The 18,108-nt window shown below is 59.2% G+C and overlaps 1 protein-coding gene across 8 annotated transcripts; it reads right to left on the reverse strand.

The window, feature by feature from the left end:
* Window positions 1–344: 344 nt before the first annotated feature.
* On the reverse strand, window positions 345–16,757 carry LOC101803302 (protein O-GlcNAcase). 8 transcript variants are annotated; one of them, XM_038178531.2, is made up of 18 exons: window positions 15,565–16,197; window positions 13,043–13,962; window positions 12,288–12,339; window positions 10,647–10,744; window positions 10,108–10,238; window positions 9,334–9,505; window positions 8,902–9,000; window positions 8,468–8,752; window positions 8,055–8,183; window positions 6,051–7,093; window positions 5,805–5,979; window positions 5,446–5,502; window positions 3,737–3,822; window positions 3,392–3,496; window positions 2,163–2,254; window positions 1,596–1,788; window positions 1,347–1,518; window positions 345–1,049 (listed from the first exon to the last, which is right to left on the reverse strand). In XM_038178531.2, the coding sequence occupies exons 2-18, from the start codon at window positions 13,479–13,481 to the stop codon at window positions 913–915; spliced, it is 3,465 nt and encodes a 1,154-aa protein (XP_038034459.2). In that variant the 5' UTR covers window positions 13,482–13,962; window positions 15,565–16,197; the 3' UTR covers window positions 345–912. The 8 variants fall into 8 exon arrangements, with proteins under 8 accessions (XP_038034459.2, XP_038034461.2, XP_038034460.1 ...); XM_038178533.2 differs by lacking the exon at window positions 13,043–13,962; XM_038178532.2 differs by lacking the exon at window positions 1,596–1,788 and having other exon boundaries at window positions 910–1,049.
* Window positions 16,758–18,108: the final 1,351 nt, after the last annotated feature.

An 18,108-nucleotide genomic window follows, 5' to 3' on the forward strand; every position in this document is an offset into this window, starting at 1 on the left:
GACCCGTTTGCTCCCTTCATGCCTCCCTCCCAGCTCTTTCCAGGCAAGCCAGCCAGCCAGACGTCCCCCTTTGGCACTCCTGCGTGTCCTGGAAGGGACCCCCAGGCACGCCAGGGAGCCATCGCCACAGGGGAGCCCCGGAGCTGCAGGGAGCCTGGCTGAGCTCATTCCCGTAGTGTGGTGCGGGGGAGGCCAGGGGTTGGTGGGCAGTTGGAGAGGCAGCCACGAAGTCGCTGCTTTGCCTGGGTTCTACTGCACTGTCTGTAAGCACAGTCTGTGCAAGGCGGGCACAGGGGTGTTGGAGGGAAATGCCGGTATCCCAATAACATCCCCAGGAGACAAACCATGGTGAGAGACCAGCAAATGCTTTATTACTGAGGACAGCACTTCCCTCAGCCCCTGGGCAGCAGAGATTAGGGCTGCCTCACTGTGCCCCATGCCAGCTCAATACAACAAGCAGCTCCTGGGTGCCAAGAGCCAGCCCTGGCACCAACTGTCCAAACTGAGGCCACAATGGGGATGGAGAGAGCTGGGCAGCTCCATCGATGGGACAGGGACACTGTCCCAGTGCCAACACGCCATGCCCCAAGACCACTACCCCAAACACTGCCCGTGCACAACCTGCCAGGCCGGGTGCTTTGATTCCCTGGCACAGGTGGAGGGTGCTCAGCAAGCAGGAGTGAAGGGCCTGGATGGCCAAATCTCCTGAAGCAGCAGAGATGCCCCTCTCTTGCCAAGTACTCCCACAGCCTGGTGCCCTGTGCACATCCCAGTGGCACCCTGCTTACCCCCAGGCCACATCCCCCATGTACCTGCCCTGCCCAAGGTGCCCCTCTGCTTCTGCTCCCTTGAGACACGCTGCCAGTTCCCATCCTGTGGTGCTGTCTCCCTGTGCCCATGCCCAATGCTCACTCAGAGGAGGCGTCCCAGGAGCCGAGCATCAGGGGAGCTGGGCCAGGGCACAGGCAGGGCGACAAAACCCAGCTTGCTGTAGAAGCTCAGCTGCTGCTGGTCAGCGGCACTGACCTGGCAAAACACTCCCCGTGAGCCTGTGAGGGAGAGAAGAGCTCAGGCGCCCGTCTCTGGGAGCCTCAGCCCAGGGCTAAGGGCAGCAGCTGAGCCCCCTCCAGTGCTGCCCGTGGCAGCGGGTGACCATGCAAGGCCCTGTGACACATGTCCACATGTCCCTGGCACAAAGGGAGGTCATGGTGCCAGGGAGCTGGGGTCAGACTGCAGGAACGGGAGCCCCAGAGATGGCTGCCCCCAGCTCCGGGGTGGGCAGGGGGTCGTGATGGGGTTGCGCTGTGTTGATGGAGTAGTCCCAGACCCACCAACATGGAGCTCACCATTGGCTCTGAGCGCACTCAGCAGGCAGACAGCCAGGCTGCGGCTGGCCCCCACGTCCAGCACCCGAGGGGCCGTGCCCAGCTGCACCAGGGAGGGGAAGCGCCGCAGCACGGGCAGGGGCACGGCCGGTGGCTCTGCGTGGAAGAAGAGCAGTGCTTCCTCCAGGGCATCCTGCAGGTGACAAGCACAGGTGAAGGAGCCCTCCCTCCTCCCTCCCCACTTCCCACCACTGCGGACGCTCCCCTCACCTGTCCCAGGGCTGGGCCGCCCGCACCCAGCTCCCGGGGGTACTTGTGCCGCATGGCCGGCAGCCAGCTGCTGGCTCGCTCTCGCAGGAAGCCTTCAGCACAGAGCGCTCCGGCTGCGTAGCCACACGGGCCGCCCTCGTCCTCCAGCACGAACGTGTACTCAGGGCTCAGGTGCAGGAAGCTGCCCAGCAGCCTGCCAGCCAGAGGCACTGCTGAGCCGAGGCCGAGCCCAGCTCAAGGAGAGCTTGGAGCAGCCGTCCACCCTCTGCCCCTGCAGCACCCAGCACCCCCACCCTGTGCTGTTGAGACCCCCGCAGATGACTTCAGCTGGGGGAGCCACTGCAGCCCCCTTAGGGACCAGCTGGGCAACAGGTCTGTCCCCACGGCAGCTTCCATGACCCACCTGGATGTCCCCTCCCTTGCCCCATCCCATACTGCGAGGCCACCACAGCCACGGTGTGGAGCTGCTCCCTGCAGGGGTGGGAGGAGAGGGCCCTGGCTGGCCAAGGCCACATCGCCCAGGCTTGGCACGTACCCAGAGGGAGCCCCAGAGGGACCAGGTCTCACCTGTCACCCAGAAGGTCAGGGTGGGCCACGAGGACCTCTGCAACGCTGGGGTCACAGTCCAGACCCTCCCGGCACATTCGGTAAAGCTCTCCCTGGAAGAGCCCAAACCACCTCAGCCTTGGCCCTGCCCCACTGCTGCCCCTCGGCTCCTGCCACTCCACCAGAGCATGATGCACCCACAGGTGCCCACGTTGTCCCCAGAGAAGGACCACAACCAGAGCCATAGCCTCCAGTGCTGCTGGCCAGGGGAAGGCGGGTACTGCAGCCTGCCCAGGGTGCTAGTGCAGAGCAATGCGCACAGCCGTTGTGTAGCATGTCCTGCTAGCCTCTGAGGCTTGCTGCCACAGCACAGCATGCTTTAAAATGAGCCATTGGCATTCCAGTCAGGCACCCCAGAGCAGCAGCTGCTGAGAAAATGCTGATCAGCCCCAGTCCAGAGCATGCTCAAAGCAGCCAGAACAGTAGCAAAATTAATACCGAAATTCAAGTCTCTATCGAGCACGTGCAAAGTGGGACCTCCCAAAAAAATCCCGTCTTGGTCAAATTTGAGCTTTCTGCTGTTCACAGGATCAGCAAAAAGAACATCCTGGTAAAAATACTGCTTCTCAAAGGGAAGGCTGCCTGATCACTGAACAAGGTCAAAGCAAGGCACTTCTGAGCTGCCTTCCCAGAACTGGCTTAAGCGCTCAGAAGAGTTTTTCTCACAGTTTCACTGGAAACAGACGTTCAAATGTAATCTGACAACAGGCAACTGAAAACAAACTCTTGCAATGGGAATTGCTGGTGGCCATAGTCTGGTATTATAATCTGCTCTCACATTCTTGCAACTCCACCTCTGTTAGCCATGCAGGTGTGCATTGCAGGGTCTGTGTTTAGCAGGGATGCACATGTGTCCATGGTGGTGGATCTGCAGTGCCAGCATTTCCTTTAGCCAGGAGGGGCAGCAGAGCAGACAGAGCAGGGTGGTTGCTGCAGGCTGCGTGGCATTTGATGAAGGGGGCTCCACCACGGGGACTGCCACCACTGCTAGACGCAGCATGGAGCGACCTGCCCCAGGCTTGCCTGACCCTTGGGGTCCCTTCCCACTGCCATCATCCTGTGCTGTAAGCTCAGCCCTGGGGGCAGCAGCCAACATGCATGTTTCTTGTCAGCACTTTTTTGGCAAAGGCCATGCAGGGTGAGCTACAGGGTGAGCAGCACAGGTGGTGTGTTCAGGCCATGAGTCTCACCTTGTCCTGAGGCAGCAGCGGGCGCAGGAGATACAGCTGGCGAGATGGAAAGAGCGGAGGTGGGTGATAAAAGAGGTCACAGCTGTTCCCCACGGGAAGCAGGGCCTGGAGGAGGTACAGTCCATCATGGAGCAGCTTGTCCTGGCTCCAAACCTGCCTTGGGGTGGCAGGACGAGGGTTCTTCTGTGACCCCCCAAGCCTAGGAGCAGCAGCCATGGTGCAGAGGCCTGAGCAGCATCATTTCCCTGAGCCTGCAGCCACCCAACAGCATGGCAGGAGCAGCACTTGGAATCCTGGCTTCCCAAGGGTTCCTCCAGTCCCCAGCAGCCAGGGGTGCGATCTCACCTGCAGCTCTCCAAAGAGGCCCCCGCGGCGTGCCCAGGGCTCAGCATCTTCCCTGGGGAAGAGTGGGGCAGTGATGCTCTGGCACCCTGGAGGCAACAGGAGACAGACACACACGAGGTGAAAAATAAGCAGCTGGGACAGGGGGACACCAGCCTCCCCTGCGCAGCAGCATCATGATCCGTGCTTGTCACAGCTCAGGATCTGCCCCACATGCATGCAGCCCAGGTACTGGAGCTCTCCCTGGACTTGTGCAGCCCAACACTGGTGGCAGCAAGCCCCCTGCAACACGGCTTGAAGTGGGGGAATGGGAAGATGACTGATCTGGCCTCCATGAAAGGTGTAAGGAAAAACCACAGCTCCTGGCATGACTGAGAAGCTGCAGCCTGGAACAGAGCCCAGTGTGCTGCTTTGCTGCTCAGCCAGCAGTGCCAGCGGGAGCTTGCAGGGCAGCTGGGCACGGGCACCCTCGCACCATGCGCAGCTGCTTCTCCACAGGAGTGGCTCAAGGTACATGACCACATTCCACACCAAACTCGGAGCCCCTTTCAGGCTGTCATCTGGTAACAGCTCCTGGTTTATAAAAACTCACAAGGTCATGGAAATCTAAACCAGAGGAAAGGGGGCTCGCAAAGTGGTGCACAGGCATTCAAAATCCAGCCTCACTTCTGTCGCCCAGGACACTGCTGCTCCCAGTAGCCCAGAGAATCATAGACTGAATCACAGAATTGTTTGGGTTGGAAGGGATTTAGAGATCATTTAGTTCCGATCCCCCTGCCATGGGCAGGGACACGTCCCACCAGACCAGGTTGCTCAGAGTCCCATCCAGCCTGGCCTTGAACACTTGCAGGGATGGGGCATCCACAGTTTCTCTGGGCAACCTGCTCCACTGCCTCACCACACTCATAGTAAAGAATTTCTTCCATGTACCCCTTTTACCAGAAAGGTCCTGGGATTAAAAAGGCCAAGAAGCCATGCCCCAGAAACAGGCATTCCATTTAAACCACAAGACAGTGAAGTGCTGCTCTGATGAGTGCCACTTCCCTGACGTGTGACACTGCCCCCCTTCCAGGCTGCTTCACTTCAGTTCCCACTCCGCTATCCAGCCCCCTGGCCCCTCCCGGCCAGGTTAGGAGTCATTTGCAGGGAGGATGTTCCTGAGGTGACAGCTCCTTGCAGAACACTAAGCGAGGTGTCTTGCTGTGACACACTTCTCAGAAGCACGGGAACTTGGATGAGCTCCGTGAGCCCAGTGATCCATGCTGACTGGTGTGGGTGTTCCCAACACAGCCAGAGAGCCGGAGCTCAGCCACCTGTGCTGGTGGGGCAGCTGTGCAGCTCTGGGACACTGCTGGGTGCCTGGGGGCAGAGCTGGAGGGCCTGGATGTTGTGGGGCAATGCCCTCACTGCCTTGTAGAGGTTCTTTCAGTCCCTGCTTGGGTCCTAGAGCAGAGCCTTAGCCCCCAGCTAGCTGGAGGAGCAGAGCCCAGCAAGACCCCACACAAGTGGAACTCTCAGCCCTGCTGTCCTTTCCCAGCAGCCGTCCCCATCCTGCCTTGGTATGCCAGGGAGTGCAGGGGTGCAGCCTTCCTGCAGCCATGCCAGCTCCACTGGTAGGAGAAGGACAGCCCCATGGCAAGTGCTAGCTGTGGGGCCTGAGGTTACAGAGGGCATCAGCCTTCGTGGGTGGGCGAGAGCAGTGCCATACTTACAGCCGAAGCAGCTTCTCCAGGTGCCCTTGGGGTCAGGGTCACAGAGCAGGTGGCCGTCTGCAAAGGAGACGTGGTGGTGAGTGCAGGCACAGGCAGTGCACGGGGATGGCACCAAGGGGAGATGCGTTCCCAGCAGAGATTCTGGCAGCCTGGCCAGACTCCAGGACCCCAGCCTGCTGGGAGTGTTCCCAGACACCTCCACTTCTTTAGGGGAAAGGACAGAGGAAGTTTCAGGTGCCATGGTGCCCAGGGACCCTGTGCTCCATTGTCCCTTAGGGAGCAGGGCTGGATTTGGCCAGGATGTGGATACACGACTACAGTGGTAGAGCCTGGCTCTCAGGGTGGCCTCATCCACATACCCAACCAGAGGATGAAGGCACTGGCAGCCAGCAGCATGTTGCGGATGTCCCAGAGGTAGGGGTGAAGGTCATAGAGCAGCGCCTGCCCTGCGCTGCAGACGAAGCGGCTGTGCAGGCGGCACGTCTGGGCGCAGAGCAGCTGGAAGGACTGTGCTCGGCCACGCCACTGGGTGCCCTGCAGACAGACCGGGTGTCAGAGCAGCCACAATGGGCACCCTCCTGCAGCAGTGCCCAGGCTAGCCTTACCTCACAAGAATTGGGTGCTGTGGCCGGGACCCCCACGCTGGGACTGTTGGCCCGGAGCCACTGAAGGTGCTCCAGGAGATGCTGTGCCTGTGGCCCATGATGGTAGGGCAAGTAGAAGAGCTCCACCAGCATTCGCACCTCTTCCATGGTCAGTGGGTCATTTGAGTTGGACCTAGCCTCCTCCAGAAACCTGGGTGTCATGCAGCCAGACCTGACCTCCTCTGGGGCCAGCAGTGCCATGTGGATGGACGTGGCCTCCTCTGGGGTCAGTGGTGCAGTGGGGCCAGGGCTGGCACTGGTCCCATCAGTGAGCAATGCCATGGGGTCAGGGCTAGCATCAACCCCATCAGTGAGCGGTGCCGTGGGGACAGGGCTGGCACCAGCCCCATCGGTGAGTGGTGCTGTGGGGACAGGGCTGGCACCAGCCCCATCGGTGAGTGGTGCTGTGGGGACAGGGCTGGCACCAGCCCCATCGGTGAGTGGTGTTGTGGATACAGGGCTGGCACCAGCCCCAGCCCCTGGGAGTGTCTGGGGCACATCAGCCCCATTGGCCCCAGGCTGGGGACTGCCAGGGGCCTGGGGGAGGTTGCCATCCCCTCCCCTGGCATTGCTGGTGTCAAGGAGAAGGCTCTGGCTGTTGTCAGCCCCACTGCTGCAGCACGTTGGGGTCTCCAGGCTGCAGAAGGTCTCACCATTTCCAGGGGCTCCAGCAGGCTTGGCATTGCCCCCTGTGCTGCGTGGAGCAGAGGAGGGCTCGCAGCTTGCTCCGCTACCTGAGGCGAGCTGGTCCCCATCCCCTGGGGGGCTCTGCTGACTGCGGGTGGGGGTCCTGCTCCCACTGTCCTTCTTAGGCACCAAGGTCACCTTCCTCCTTCCCTCCCCTGGTGTCCCACCGTAGGTCTCAGGGCCACACTGGTCTGCCCCACCAGGAGCAGTGCCATGGGTCTGGGGGCCAGGCGTGGCCTCCTGCCATCCCGCTGTGCCTGGCTGCAGTCCTGCTCCTCCCTCACAGCCGGCGCTGGGGTGCAACAGAGCTCTTCCTCCTGGTGGGACAGAGCAAAGGCAAAGCCCCTCTGGCACCCACACCAGAACGGCTGCCCAGATGCAGGACAGCCCCGGGCGGCTGTACCAGGAGCTCAGCTCTGTGCTGACAGGGACCAGGAGCTGCCCAGACTGTGGGCTCTGCATCACTTGGGCCACTGTGGCTGGGGAGGCCACAGGCTTTCAAGAATCAAGCAGTGCAAAACAAGCCCTCACCGTGTTTAGCCCCTTCTTCCAGAGCTGTACCATGATCTAGGCTTCCTAACCTCCTGCTGAGCCCATGGTATCACGGACAGGAATGCAGAAGCAAGGAGCAGGCTTTGCTCTCCTTCCTGGCAGCAAATGCCACATCATGATCCTCTTTCAGGCAGCTAGGTGCCATCCAGAGCTGCTCAGGTTGCTGCTTCACCGTTTCCACTCCAAAGCAGTTCCTGAACCACACCCTGGGGTCACAGACCTCATCCACACTCCCTGCAGCCAGCTTACCCAGCTGGCCCTCGTCACCTCGTCACCCTGCAGTGCTTCTCCTGGACCTCACATGCATTCCCCACCAGTCACCTCCTCCCCCAGCACCACATTGTCTTCTGTCAATGTCTGTTTTCCCAAAGTGCTCTCTTGGGAAGGCAGGCTGGTAAGGCAGCACACATCTGCTGGTAACACTCTCTTGGCTCATCCAATCCGCCATCCCATGGGCTCACTCACTTCTGCTGCAGGATGAGCCCAAAGCCCAACTAACTGTGAGGCCAACGCTTCAAACTCTTCTGCCCCACCTGCTTGGCTTAAGTCCCCTCCTTTTCCCAGCTCTGCTCAGGCAGAGGCTCCTCCAGCTGAGCCTGACAACAGGGGACCCCACTGCAGCATCCCATCCCAAGAGGCAGCTCTCCCACCCCACAGAGCTCCCAGCAGAGCTGGTCCAGAGTCTGAGGGCTGAGGGATGCTGCATGGTGCCAGCTCTTCACCTACCTGTCTCCAAGGCCTGCTGGTTTATCTCAGCCACCCAGTCAAGCAGTGCCAGCTCCAAGGCCTCTTGGGGGCTGTAGCTCCCCTCCCATGGGCCCTGGCTGTCCCCCAGGGCTGCTGCAGTCTCCGTCCCTAGTGAAATGGAGCTCATCAGCCTGGATAGCCCCACTCGTTGTTTTACCAAGCTATCCCATGCGACTGTGAGGGAGGGCAGCCCACCACCCAGGAGGGACCCCATGCCCAGGACAGGGGGTGCCACCTGAGCCAGGCTGGCAAGCAGGGGAGCCTGTGGGGCCAAGGCAAAGCCAAACAGAGATGGGCAGGGCCCATCCAGGCCAGGGCTGCCCTGGCATGAAACCTCGTCACAGATGTGGGGCCCCACATACAGAGTGGCCTGGGGCACAGGGACCTGGTACCTGCATGGTCAGGGGAGGCACAGCTCCCCAGCTCGCTCCGAAACCAGCTGCCCAGCGTGTGGATGGGGATGAAATTGGCCTGGAGCTCACAGTTCGGGTTAAGGAGCAGCCCACAGAGTCGAGGCATGAGGCCAGGGGCACGTCCCGTGTAGGGGCCCAAGAAGACACGTCTGCAGTCGTAGTCATTGGCGAACAGATTGTCCCAGATGACGGGACGGCGCCCCAGGACGCCCTCCACCTCCTCCAGCAGCATGGCTGAGAGTTCCTGTGACACCACCTTTGGGCCTGGAGCATCAGGGCACGGACTCAGATGGGACACATGGGTGGCACGGTCCCTCGCACACAGCACATCCAGGGCGCGCATGCGCCTGGGCACCGAGTGCAGACCGAGGACAAGCCGCATGCACACCCACAGAGCCGGGAAGGGTGCTCACCAGTCCAGATGACCCCAATCCCTGGGAGCAGCTCCCGTCCAAGGGTCAGCAGGTAGCAGGACTGGCCAGGGCTTGGAGAGCAGAGTGAGCTGCAGTACTCTGGGCAGAGAGCAGAGCATCCCCTGAGGGAAGAGACTGGGGCAGAGAGGCTGCCCAGGCGCAGTGGGCAGGGGCAGGGGAGAGGCACCGGGCAGGGAAAGCAGCATTGGCCCCTCTGCAGCCGGTTCCTGTCCTATCCTGAAGCTTCCAGGGCTGCCCCAAGGCATGGTGGAGGCTACAGGCCATCGGGGCAGTCAGCTTGCAGGAGGCAGATATGCTGTGCATGTCTGGTAGCTGCAGCCACAGGGCAGCCGCATGGCCTGGGCATGAGGGCTTGCCAGGCACCCGGTCCTGGGGAGGGGCAGCTGGGGGCTGTGCAGCTGCAGGCAGTACCTGTGGGGCAGAAGAGGAAGATGGAGGGCTGTCCCAGCTCCTGGTATACCTCGTTGGCCACAGAGGCTTGGGCCTCTGCCAGGGAGGTGAAGACATTTCTGTCGGCTCGGCACATGCAGGGGTCGATGTCATCAAAGAGCAGCGCGAAGGCACGGCACCCCATGGCAGCCACCTGTGGGCACAGCAAGGGCGCTAGGACGCCTGGGCAGCAGCAGGAGGATGCGGCGAGCCCTGGTCGAGCCCCTCACTCCTTGCAGGGACAGCAGCAGTCAGGAGCAGCCTGACAAACAATGCCTGCACCCACGCTGCCACATCCAGCGGATGCAGCGCACCACACACAGCCACGCCATGCAGGCTGCCCCTCCACCATAGCCCTCCTCGCCAAACCCTGGCACAGCCCTGCTTGTTGTGGGCCAGGAGCCCTCTGAAACCAGGGCAGGCGTTGTGGCGGCCCAGACCCCCTCCTGTGCCACATCTACACCACCGGCCATTCCCCTCTCACACCGTGGTGCTGCAGGGACAGCCTGAGAGCTGGATGGGCAGCTGCGGTGTGGCTGTGCCGTGCCACGGGGAGGAGTGGTCGCCCCGCAGAGCACAGCGGCTGTGCTGGGGTCTTCACCCTTCCCAGGCAGCGGGGCCTCAGCAACAGCCTGCAGGAGCCCCCTGGTGCTGCCCACAGGCTCGGGCTCAGCTGGTCCCTCTCCTGCAGCTCCTGCAGCACTGCCTGCTGGAGCTTGCCTGGGAGCCATGGGATGAAGGAATGGCCCACGGTACCTGCCTGAGTTTTTGCTGCAGCAGGAGCCGATCCCCAGCACTTGAAAACACCATGTCCTGGCCAGCAGAAATGGCGAAGATGAACTCCACGCCATGCATTTGGGCAGCTTCTATGAGAGACCGCATCCGGGCTGGGGACAAAGCAGAGGAGGGCTGTGAGCGCTGGGAGACAAGGTACAGGTGGAGGGGGAATGACTGCTGCCAATGGAAAGAGCCACGGACACCCGGAGTCAGAAAAGAACACTGAAGAGAAGGGCCATGGGGAGATGGTGTCCAGAGTGCTGGAACACAGAGGACCCTCCACAAGGGTCTGCAGGCCCTGGCACACTGGAGCATATTGCCAAAGACCTGCACAGGGAGCTCCATGGGCAGTGTAGGGTCCAAGGGGACACCTTGTGATGGGCAGGGTCTGGGGGCAGGCTTCTGGCAGGAGGAGCAGTAGCAGCCAGCCTGCCCCTGGCTGAGATGCAGACCATGCGTCACCTGTGAGGACTGGGATGCCACAGCCCACCCATGGTGGGGCCCAGCAGAGCCGCTACCTGCCTCATGCTCTGTGTAGGGCTCTCGCCAGAGCAGCCGGTGCTTCAACTCATCCTTGGGTGCGTACATGTAGCAGTTCAGCTCCTGGCGTTCCAGCCTGTGCAGCAAGGACAAGAGGTCACCTAAGGCTCCAGACGGACTGGAGGACTCTTTGCAAAGAGGCATCCAGGCAGGCATGCCAGCCCATGACGACAAATGCTGCTCAGCTCACAACTCCCTCTCTTTCATAGGGCTGTGCCATGCCCTGCTCTCCGGATGCTGCACTGCAAGCGGAGCTGAAGGAAAACAGGTCTGAGTAAAAACAGGGCCTGGCTGTTTCAGGAGATGAGACTACACCATCAAAAGGCCCGTTCTGGCCTCAAAACCACAAATTCTTTCCAGAATCTGCACAGCAATCCATAGGGCAGACACTTCCTTAGACAGCTCTTTTGGCACTCCTGTATGAAAGGCATCTGATTTATTCATTTATTTGTGTTTATCCTCCTTAGTAGATGACGTTTTACATTTTCCCATAATGAACAGACTGTCATGTACTGCATGACACAAATGCTACATCTTGTTTCTTCCCAGAGAAGGAAAACACAGATAAACACACTGCTCGCATGTGCAAACACACGGACATTCCAACCCGCTACCAGACTAGGTAGATCTGCTAGATCATTAGATCTGCTCATTCTTAACGTATTTTAAAACAACATCCCTTGTTTTCCTTTGTCTCAGTGGCACATTTTCCCAGATTTTCTAAGTAACATTTTTCTGTGTCTGCATCTCTGGTTCCCCTACTATAGTCTTTGCACTTGTGACTGCTTACACCACCACCAGCACTCTCTTACTGTTGTCAGAATGCTTCCCACGCTGTGCACAGCACTGGTGCTGTCACCAGCACACTGCAACCAGCACACAGCCCCTGCTGCTCCTGGCTCACTGGCCCAGCCATCAATAGCACTCTGCTCATGCTGTCACCAGCATGCTGCCCACACTGTCGTGAACACGCTGTCCACATTGTCTCTAGCACCCTGTGACCAGCATCCTGCCCACACTGTGACCAGCATCCTGCCCACACTGTCACCGGCCCCCTGCCCACAACATCCCGTGTGCTGCCATCATTAGGGCACTGCTCACAGAGCCGGGCGTGCTGCCTGGGCTGTGACCATCGCAGCACGGGCGCACAGCTCCGTCGGTGCAGCTCATTGTGCCAAGGGCCGGCGCACGGAGCAGGTGCCCGGAGAGGGCTTTTTCTCTCCTGCAGGGATCAGCTCCGTGATTCTCATCACCAGCTGGTGGCGGATCCTCCCCACATCCTTCCACACCGTGGGCAGTGGGACCCAGCAACGCCCCCCCCGAGCTCGCACCCTCCCCGCAGCACCCCCAGCGCCAGCCCTCCCACGGCCGCTTCCCCAGCCCGGCCCAAGCCCCCGGCGGGACGCCTGCGGCTGCAGCGGGCTGCGGAGCCCCAGCACCACCTGCCGGGCACAGGGCAGCGCAGCCCGCCGCTCTCAGGCCGGGGCAGGGCAGGGGCTTTTTCCCGTTCCCCAGCCCTGGGAGCAGCACGGGAGGGGGGCTGGCGTGCACTGCCGAGTTCCACCTCATCGACCTGTTACGTGTCAGTGCGTCCAGAGAGCAAAATTTGGGGTACTTGCCATCGAAAGAGCAGTCTCCTCTGTTCCATAGACCATGGTCTCCCATAGAAACCTGTAAAGAGGAAAAGCAAAAACCAAAATACAGTTGCCAGTATCTCCCTTAAAACAGTCTCTCTATGTACTGTCCCTAAGAAGCTGCTCTTAAACTGCAAGAGCCAGTGGTTTGTTCAGCTCAGGATGATTCAGGTGCCTGTTAGCCTGCTGTGATCTTGCTGGGCATTGGTATTCAGGCCAGCAGGCATAATAATATCTATGCTGCCATCCTTCCCAGAAAGAAGCAGCTGGGAAAAAATGCACAAGATAATAATTATCCTGAGAGGGGAAATTTATGTGGTAAAAGCCAAGCCTAGAAGAGACTGCTGAGGCCTGGCACTTGAGCATTTGGGGTGCACCAAAGCACCGAGCTATTGTACATCCACCCTAGAGTTTCCTTCTTGGGGATACTCCTATACAGAGACTGACTCTGTGCTTCTCCTGAGTCATAGAATCATAGAATGGCTCAGGTTGGAAGGGACCTTAAAGATCACACAGTTCCAACCCCCCTGCCATGGGCAAGGATGCCACCCACTAGATCAGGTTACCCAGGGTCCCGTCCAACCTGGTCTTGAACATCTCTGGGGATGAGGCATCCACAAGCTCTATGAGCAACCTGTGCCAGTGCCTCACCACCCTCTGACTGAAGAATTTCCTCCTAACCTCTTATCTAAATCTCCCCTCCTTTAGTTTAAAATCATCTCCCCTTGTCCTGTCGTTACCTGAATGAGCAAAAAGTTGCTCTCCATCTTTTTTATACGCCCCCTTCAAGTATTGAATAGTTGCAATAAGGTGACCCCAGAGCTTTCTCTTCTTTAGCCTGAACAGCTCCAGCCCTCTCAGCCTTTCTTCATAGTAGAGGTGCTCCAGCCCGCTGATCATCCTTGTGGCCCTCCTCTGGACCCGTTCTAACAGATCAATGTTCTTCCTGTGCTGGGGCCTCAGACCTGGACGCAGCACTCCAAGTGAGGCCTCACAAGGGCAAAGCAGAGGGGGACAACCACCTCCCTTGACCTGCTGGCCACTCCTCTTTTGATGCAGCTCTGGATGTAGTTGCCTTGCTGGGCTGCAAGTGTGCACTGCTGGCTCATGTTGAGATTTTCGTCCCCAAGCCCTTCTCTGCAGGACTGCTCTCAATTTCTTCTCCCAGTCTGTACCCATGTCTGAGACTACCCCGACCTTGCACTTGCACCTTGCACTTTTACTTGTTGAACTTCATTAGATTCACATAGGCCCAATTCTCAAGCCTGTCCAGGTCCCTCTGGATGGATCCTCTGTGCATCTCCCTCTCTGTGTAGTGTCAAGCTGCGTCAAGCAGAGCATCAACATTCCTGTCTGGGCTATAAAGTGTTGGAAGTGTTCAAACACAGATCTCAAATTTAGCAAGAAAAGGTTCTTCAGCCACGCAGTCCAGTCAAGGAATCACAGGAATACAGAATGGTTGAGGTTGGAAGGGACTTCTGGAGGTCATCTGATCCAACCCCCTGCTCAAGCAGGGTCACCGAGAGCATGTTGCCCAGATATGAAGGCTCACAGAAAATACATTATATTTAGAATGTTGATGGTAATTAGTCATCAAGGCAGCTCCTAGCATCAGAAGGGCTCCACATCATGGGCAACTTTTACATCAGCCAAGCACTTTCTAGCAGACAAGAACAGGAGCAGAGACTGAGGGAAGTGAAAGCATTTGCTGAAATGTGCTGTGCACAAGGGCAGGTCACGACAACTCCACTAGTCTGGGAAAAAGGGCCAGCTCTCAGTGACTGCCATGAGGCCAGTGCTGCCATGCAGCACCTTACTGCACCAGAATGGCTCTGCCTGGAGGGGACTCTGTGCCCGGCTCCTTTTGGCAGGAGTCTGCTCTGCAGCCCCCCTAGCATGAACCTTGGACAACGATGTGCTGGGCCACACTGCAGGTGGATTTTCAACCTGCTTGATCAACTACATGTCTTTTCCACCTACTTTGAGGCAGTATAGATTTGCTATGCTAGCCATATCCTACTGTGCACAGGGCCAAATCTGTAGCCACTCAAGAATCCCAGCAAACATCTCATCCAAAGAAGGTATTTCTGTGAGAAACAGACTTTCTGTTCCCCAGCCTAAGGGAACTCCTGCTTAGCTCACAGTTCAGGATATATCAGGAGTCCCTGCACAGCATCTGCCTCCAAGAACCTCACTCACACTTTGCTGTGAAATGACACGTGCACTGTCAAGAGCAGCACTACTGAAAGCACCACCCTAGCATATTCCACCCAGAAAAAAAAAAGGATTAAAATCTATGAGCAAAAACCTAACTGTACTTGTGGCAGTATCTCCAAAGGAGGGGGATGCAGGTGCCTTGCTTTAGAGATAGATGAGCACTGATAAATGATGCAGTGCGTTTGCCCTTTGGCTCTCTGACAGCCCAGAGCACACCAGTATCCAGTCAACACCATTACTTGCCAGCCTCTGGGCATCTGGGATAGCTCATCTTTGAGCCTGTGTTACAGCAGGATGTAGGAAGTCTAGAAACCTTCTCCTGGAATGGCTCTGGAATGGCAGCATCTTTGTCCTTCTCTCTCCCAGGTCAGCTTTCCTATATGGATGATTCTAGTCTGACTCATATTCTTTCTTATGATCAACTTCCCCGTTCCTGCACTTTCTATTTGATTTGTGTGTATTTGCTTGGTGTTTTTGCTTCCTCCCTGCGTGGCAAGGCAGCAGGCAGTGGGCTGCAGCGTGGTGATGTGCTGCCAGAAAAGGTGGAAATGCTTTTGACCAGCAGGTGCCCGGCCTCACGCAGCTCCAGCGGTGCCGTGCTGCAGGAACAGGAGCTGAGGGGGGCAGGACAGGGGCTGAGCGGGGCAGGACAGGGGCTGAGCCGCCACCCCGCTGCGGGCAGGGGCAGGAGGGCACGCAGCGGGTGCCGGCCTCGTGCCCGGGGCAGAGAAGAAGCCACCGCGGAGCGCTGGCGGCAGGGCCACAGCGCGGTGCTGGGAGCGGGGCTGTGCCGGGATGCCTGAGGGGCCCTCAGCGCTCTGCAATGAGCTGGGGAGCTGCGGGGGTGCTGATCCCCAACCCGCGGGCGAATCCAGTGTGGTGCAGGGGCCCGGGGCGCTGCCTCTCCCATACCCGGGGTCCCGGGCGCGTTGGGCTCAGGTGCCGGCAGCCCCCCCCGACCGCGGTGCGCTCCGGGTGTGCCGGGCCAGCCCCTGCAATGCTCGGGCGGGGCACGGGCCCCAGCCGCGGCCCCGGCGGGACCTACCTTCCACCACGCCGCAGAGGAAGCGCGGCCGCCCCGCCATGACCGGGCAGGAACGGCCCTGCTGGCGCTGGGGCGGGCGGAGGGCTGCAGGGAGGGGTGCGGGGAAGGATGGAGGGGTGCGGGCAAGGGCGGCCGGAGGGCCGCAGAGGCGCTCCGAGGGACGGAGGGCTGCACGGAGGGACCGCGTCGCCGCCCGCCCGCCCCCGCAGAAGCGCGCCCGCCGCAGCGCAGGGGGCGGCCCCGCGGGTGGGGCCGCGGCGGGGCCGGGCGCGGGGCGGGGACCGGGCGCAGTCCCCGGCCGGAGCCGCCCCACCGAGAGCCGAGAGCCGCAGCCCTGCCGCGGAGGGGGTCGCGGACGGGACGGGACGGGACGGGAGGGACGGGACGGGACGGGAGGGACGGGACGGGAGGGACGGGGCTGTGTCCGGCCCCGCCGGGCTGGAGTCCCCGCCGCCTTGCCCGGGGGGGGCAGCGCCTGGTTTCGAGCCGCAGCCCGGTTCCGGCCGCCGCCCCTGGCAGCGAGGCCCCCAGCCCGGTGCCCCGCAGCAGCCCCCGCCGCACCGGCAGAGGTTTCTCCTCCGCGGTACCTGCCCGCTGTCGCCTGCCTCCTCCAGACCTGGAGCAGCTCCCGCATCGCACCTGTCCTTGTGTTCGCCCCTGCACCAGCACCTGCCCCGCTGGGCCCCTTGTGCCGGCCCAGGCCGAGATGCGTCTCCCACCCATTCAGTCCGTGCAGCTCAGGACTGTTTTGTCTTGCACGTGACTCACCTGCTGGCAAACGTCAGGCTGCTGTTTGCCTTTAGTCACACTGTTCTGAGCTGTTGCCACATGCTTGGCTCGTGATCCCCTCCATCCCACAGGTTCTGGTTTGCAGAAGTGCTGCCACATCAGTAGTTCCCTGTCCTGCAGCTGCGCAGCCGCTGGTACCTGCCTGCATGCGGGACCTCGTGTTTGTCGTCACTGAGCTTCTCTGCTCTTTTTCTGACCACTTTTCCTGCTTGTCAGACTCATTGCAAGACAGACCTCTGCTCTGGAGCATGCCTGCAGCCTCTCCCAGCTATGTGGCTTTAAAACATGGGGACCATGTGCACAGCTTTGTTACCATGGTCCATGCCTGTGTGAGTGATCAAGCCAGAAGAAGCACTGGTGCTCTCCTCCAGCAAGCACTGCTGAGTGCCCTCCCAGCAGCTGTTGCCACCCACACTTTCTTCCAGCCCACAAGCATGGGGTTTCACAGGAGAAGTGGGTGTCAGAGGCCTAGAAAGCCAGGATCTGTGGCAGCTCCCTCATTCCCTTGCAGGTAAATGTAGTGCTAGGGAGCTGAGTGATGGTGTCTGGGCCATCTGGTGACCAAGGAGCCCCCAGGTGACAGACCAACAGCAACTAGACAGGGAAGAGATGATCAGAGTGTGCCATGGGCTGCCACGGTGTGCCCAAAGCTCAGTGATGTGGCACAGAGAAGGCTGAACACTGCAAGGAGCACCCAGAGCACTCAAAGCCTCAGCACCTCAGTATATTTATACATTATACTGCTCATAACCAGACTTACACATGTCAATAAAAACTGCATGCAAGGAGCAAGGCAGCTGCTGCTGCTGCAGAAAAGCCAGTTCAGCTCTGCCAGGCTGCATTATTCATGTGCAGAGAGCAATTGCTGGGGATAGCTGGGCACAGGCCATTCTTGTGCTTGCTCCTTCCTCACCCTCTACACTAGCCTGTGCTGTTTTGTTGCTGGGACAGCTGAGTTTGAGGCTGGCCTCTGGAGAAGGCTGTTGGGGCAGACTCCAGAGCAGCCAGCCATGGCATGCATGGGCAGCACTAGGAGCAACCCAGTGCCCCTGCAGTAGCTGGGATCATGGCATGTTAAAGGTAGAGTTGTGGCTGGTATCCCCTATTCACAGCTGTCAGAGAAGTTAAGCAGGGCTGTGCATACAGGGTGTATTGGTTCCGTGGTTTTCTTGGACTTTGAAGCTGAGCTAAGTGGCCTCTAATTCATCACTTCCTTTTTTTTTTTTTTTTTTTTCTTTCAAAGATGGTACCATGTCACTATGTCACTCCTTTTTCCTGTTCTCTGAAAACACATCCATCCTCTACCAGCTCTGAGTGTCACCCTCAATTATCTCAGTTTAGCTAATCTGGTCACATTTTCCCTTATCTAGCCTGAGCGTGCTCCTCTGCTGCTTATGTTAACAGTGTTAATTGTGCGATTGCGTCTACTCTCCTCAGCGTGGGCTGAGAGGAGGAAGACATCGAGCACTTAAGTCCTGGCACATACTGCTGTCCCTCTGTCTCAGCAGGACAATGGGCCACACGGACAGCTCAGCATCCTCTTGCTGACACCTCCTTTTTTTGGATTTTTTTTTGGTGATCCTTTGTGTTTCTTGCTAGTTACATCTCATATCATACTTTAGCTTTTTTGATTTTTTGCTGTTCTGTTTATCCCGGGCTTTTGGCCCAGTTTCTACTTTTGTGCACTTCCTTCTGAAGTTCCAGGTCATTGTCTGAACTACAAGCCCTCCCTTTCCCCCAGTGCTGGGGTGGTTT

This window comes from Anas platyrhynchos, chromosome 4 (genome assembly GCF_047663525.1).
Source record: "Anas platyrhynchos isolate ZD024472 breed Pekin duck chromosome 4, IASCAAS_PekinDuck_T2T, whole genome shotgun sequence".
NCBI lineage: Eukaryota > Metazoa > Chordata > Aves > Anseriformes > Anatidae > Anas > Anas platyrhynchos.

Bases quoted from the DNA above. Each gene is read 5' to 3' on its own strand.
- LOC101803302 (XM_072037995.1), bottom strand. From the start codon at position 13,481: ATGGGTACAGACTGGGAGAAGAAATTGAGAGCAGTCCTGCAGAGAAGG. The intron at 8,753-8,901 runs GTGAGCACCCTT...CTGATGCTCCAG, and splicing joins GATTGGGGTCATCTGGACTG to GCCCAAAGGTGGTGTCACAG. The intron at 3,497-3,736 runs GTGAGATCGCAC...TACCTCCTCCAG, and splicing joins GCCTCTTTGGAGAGCTGCAG to GCCCTGCTTCCCGTGGGGAA.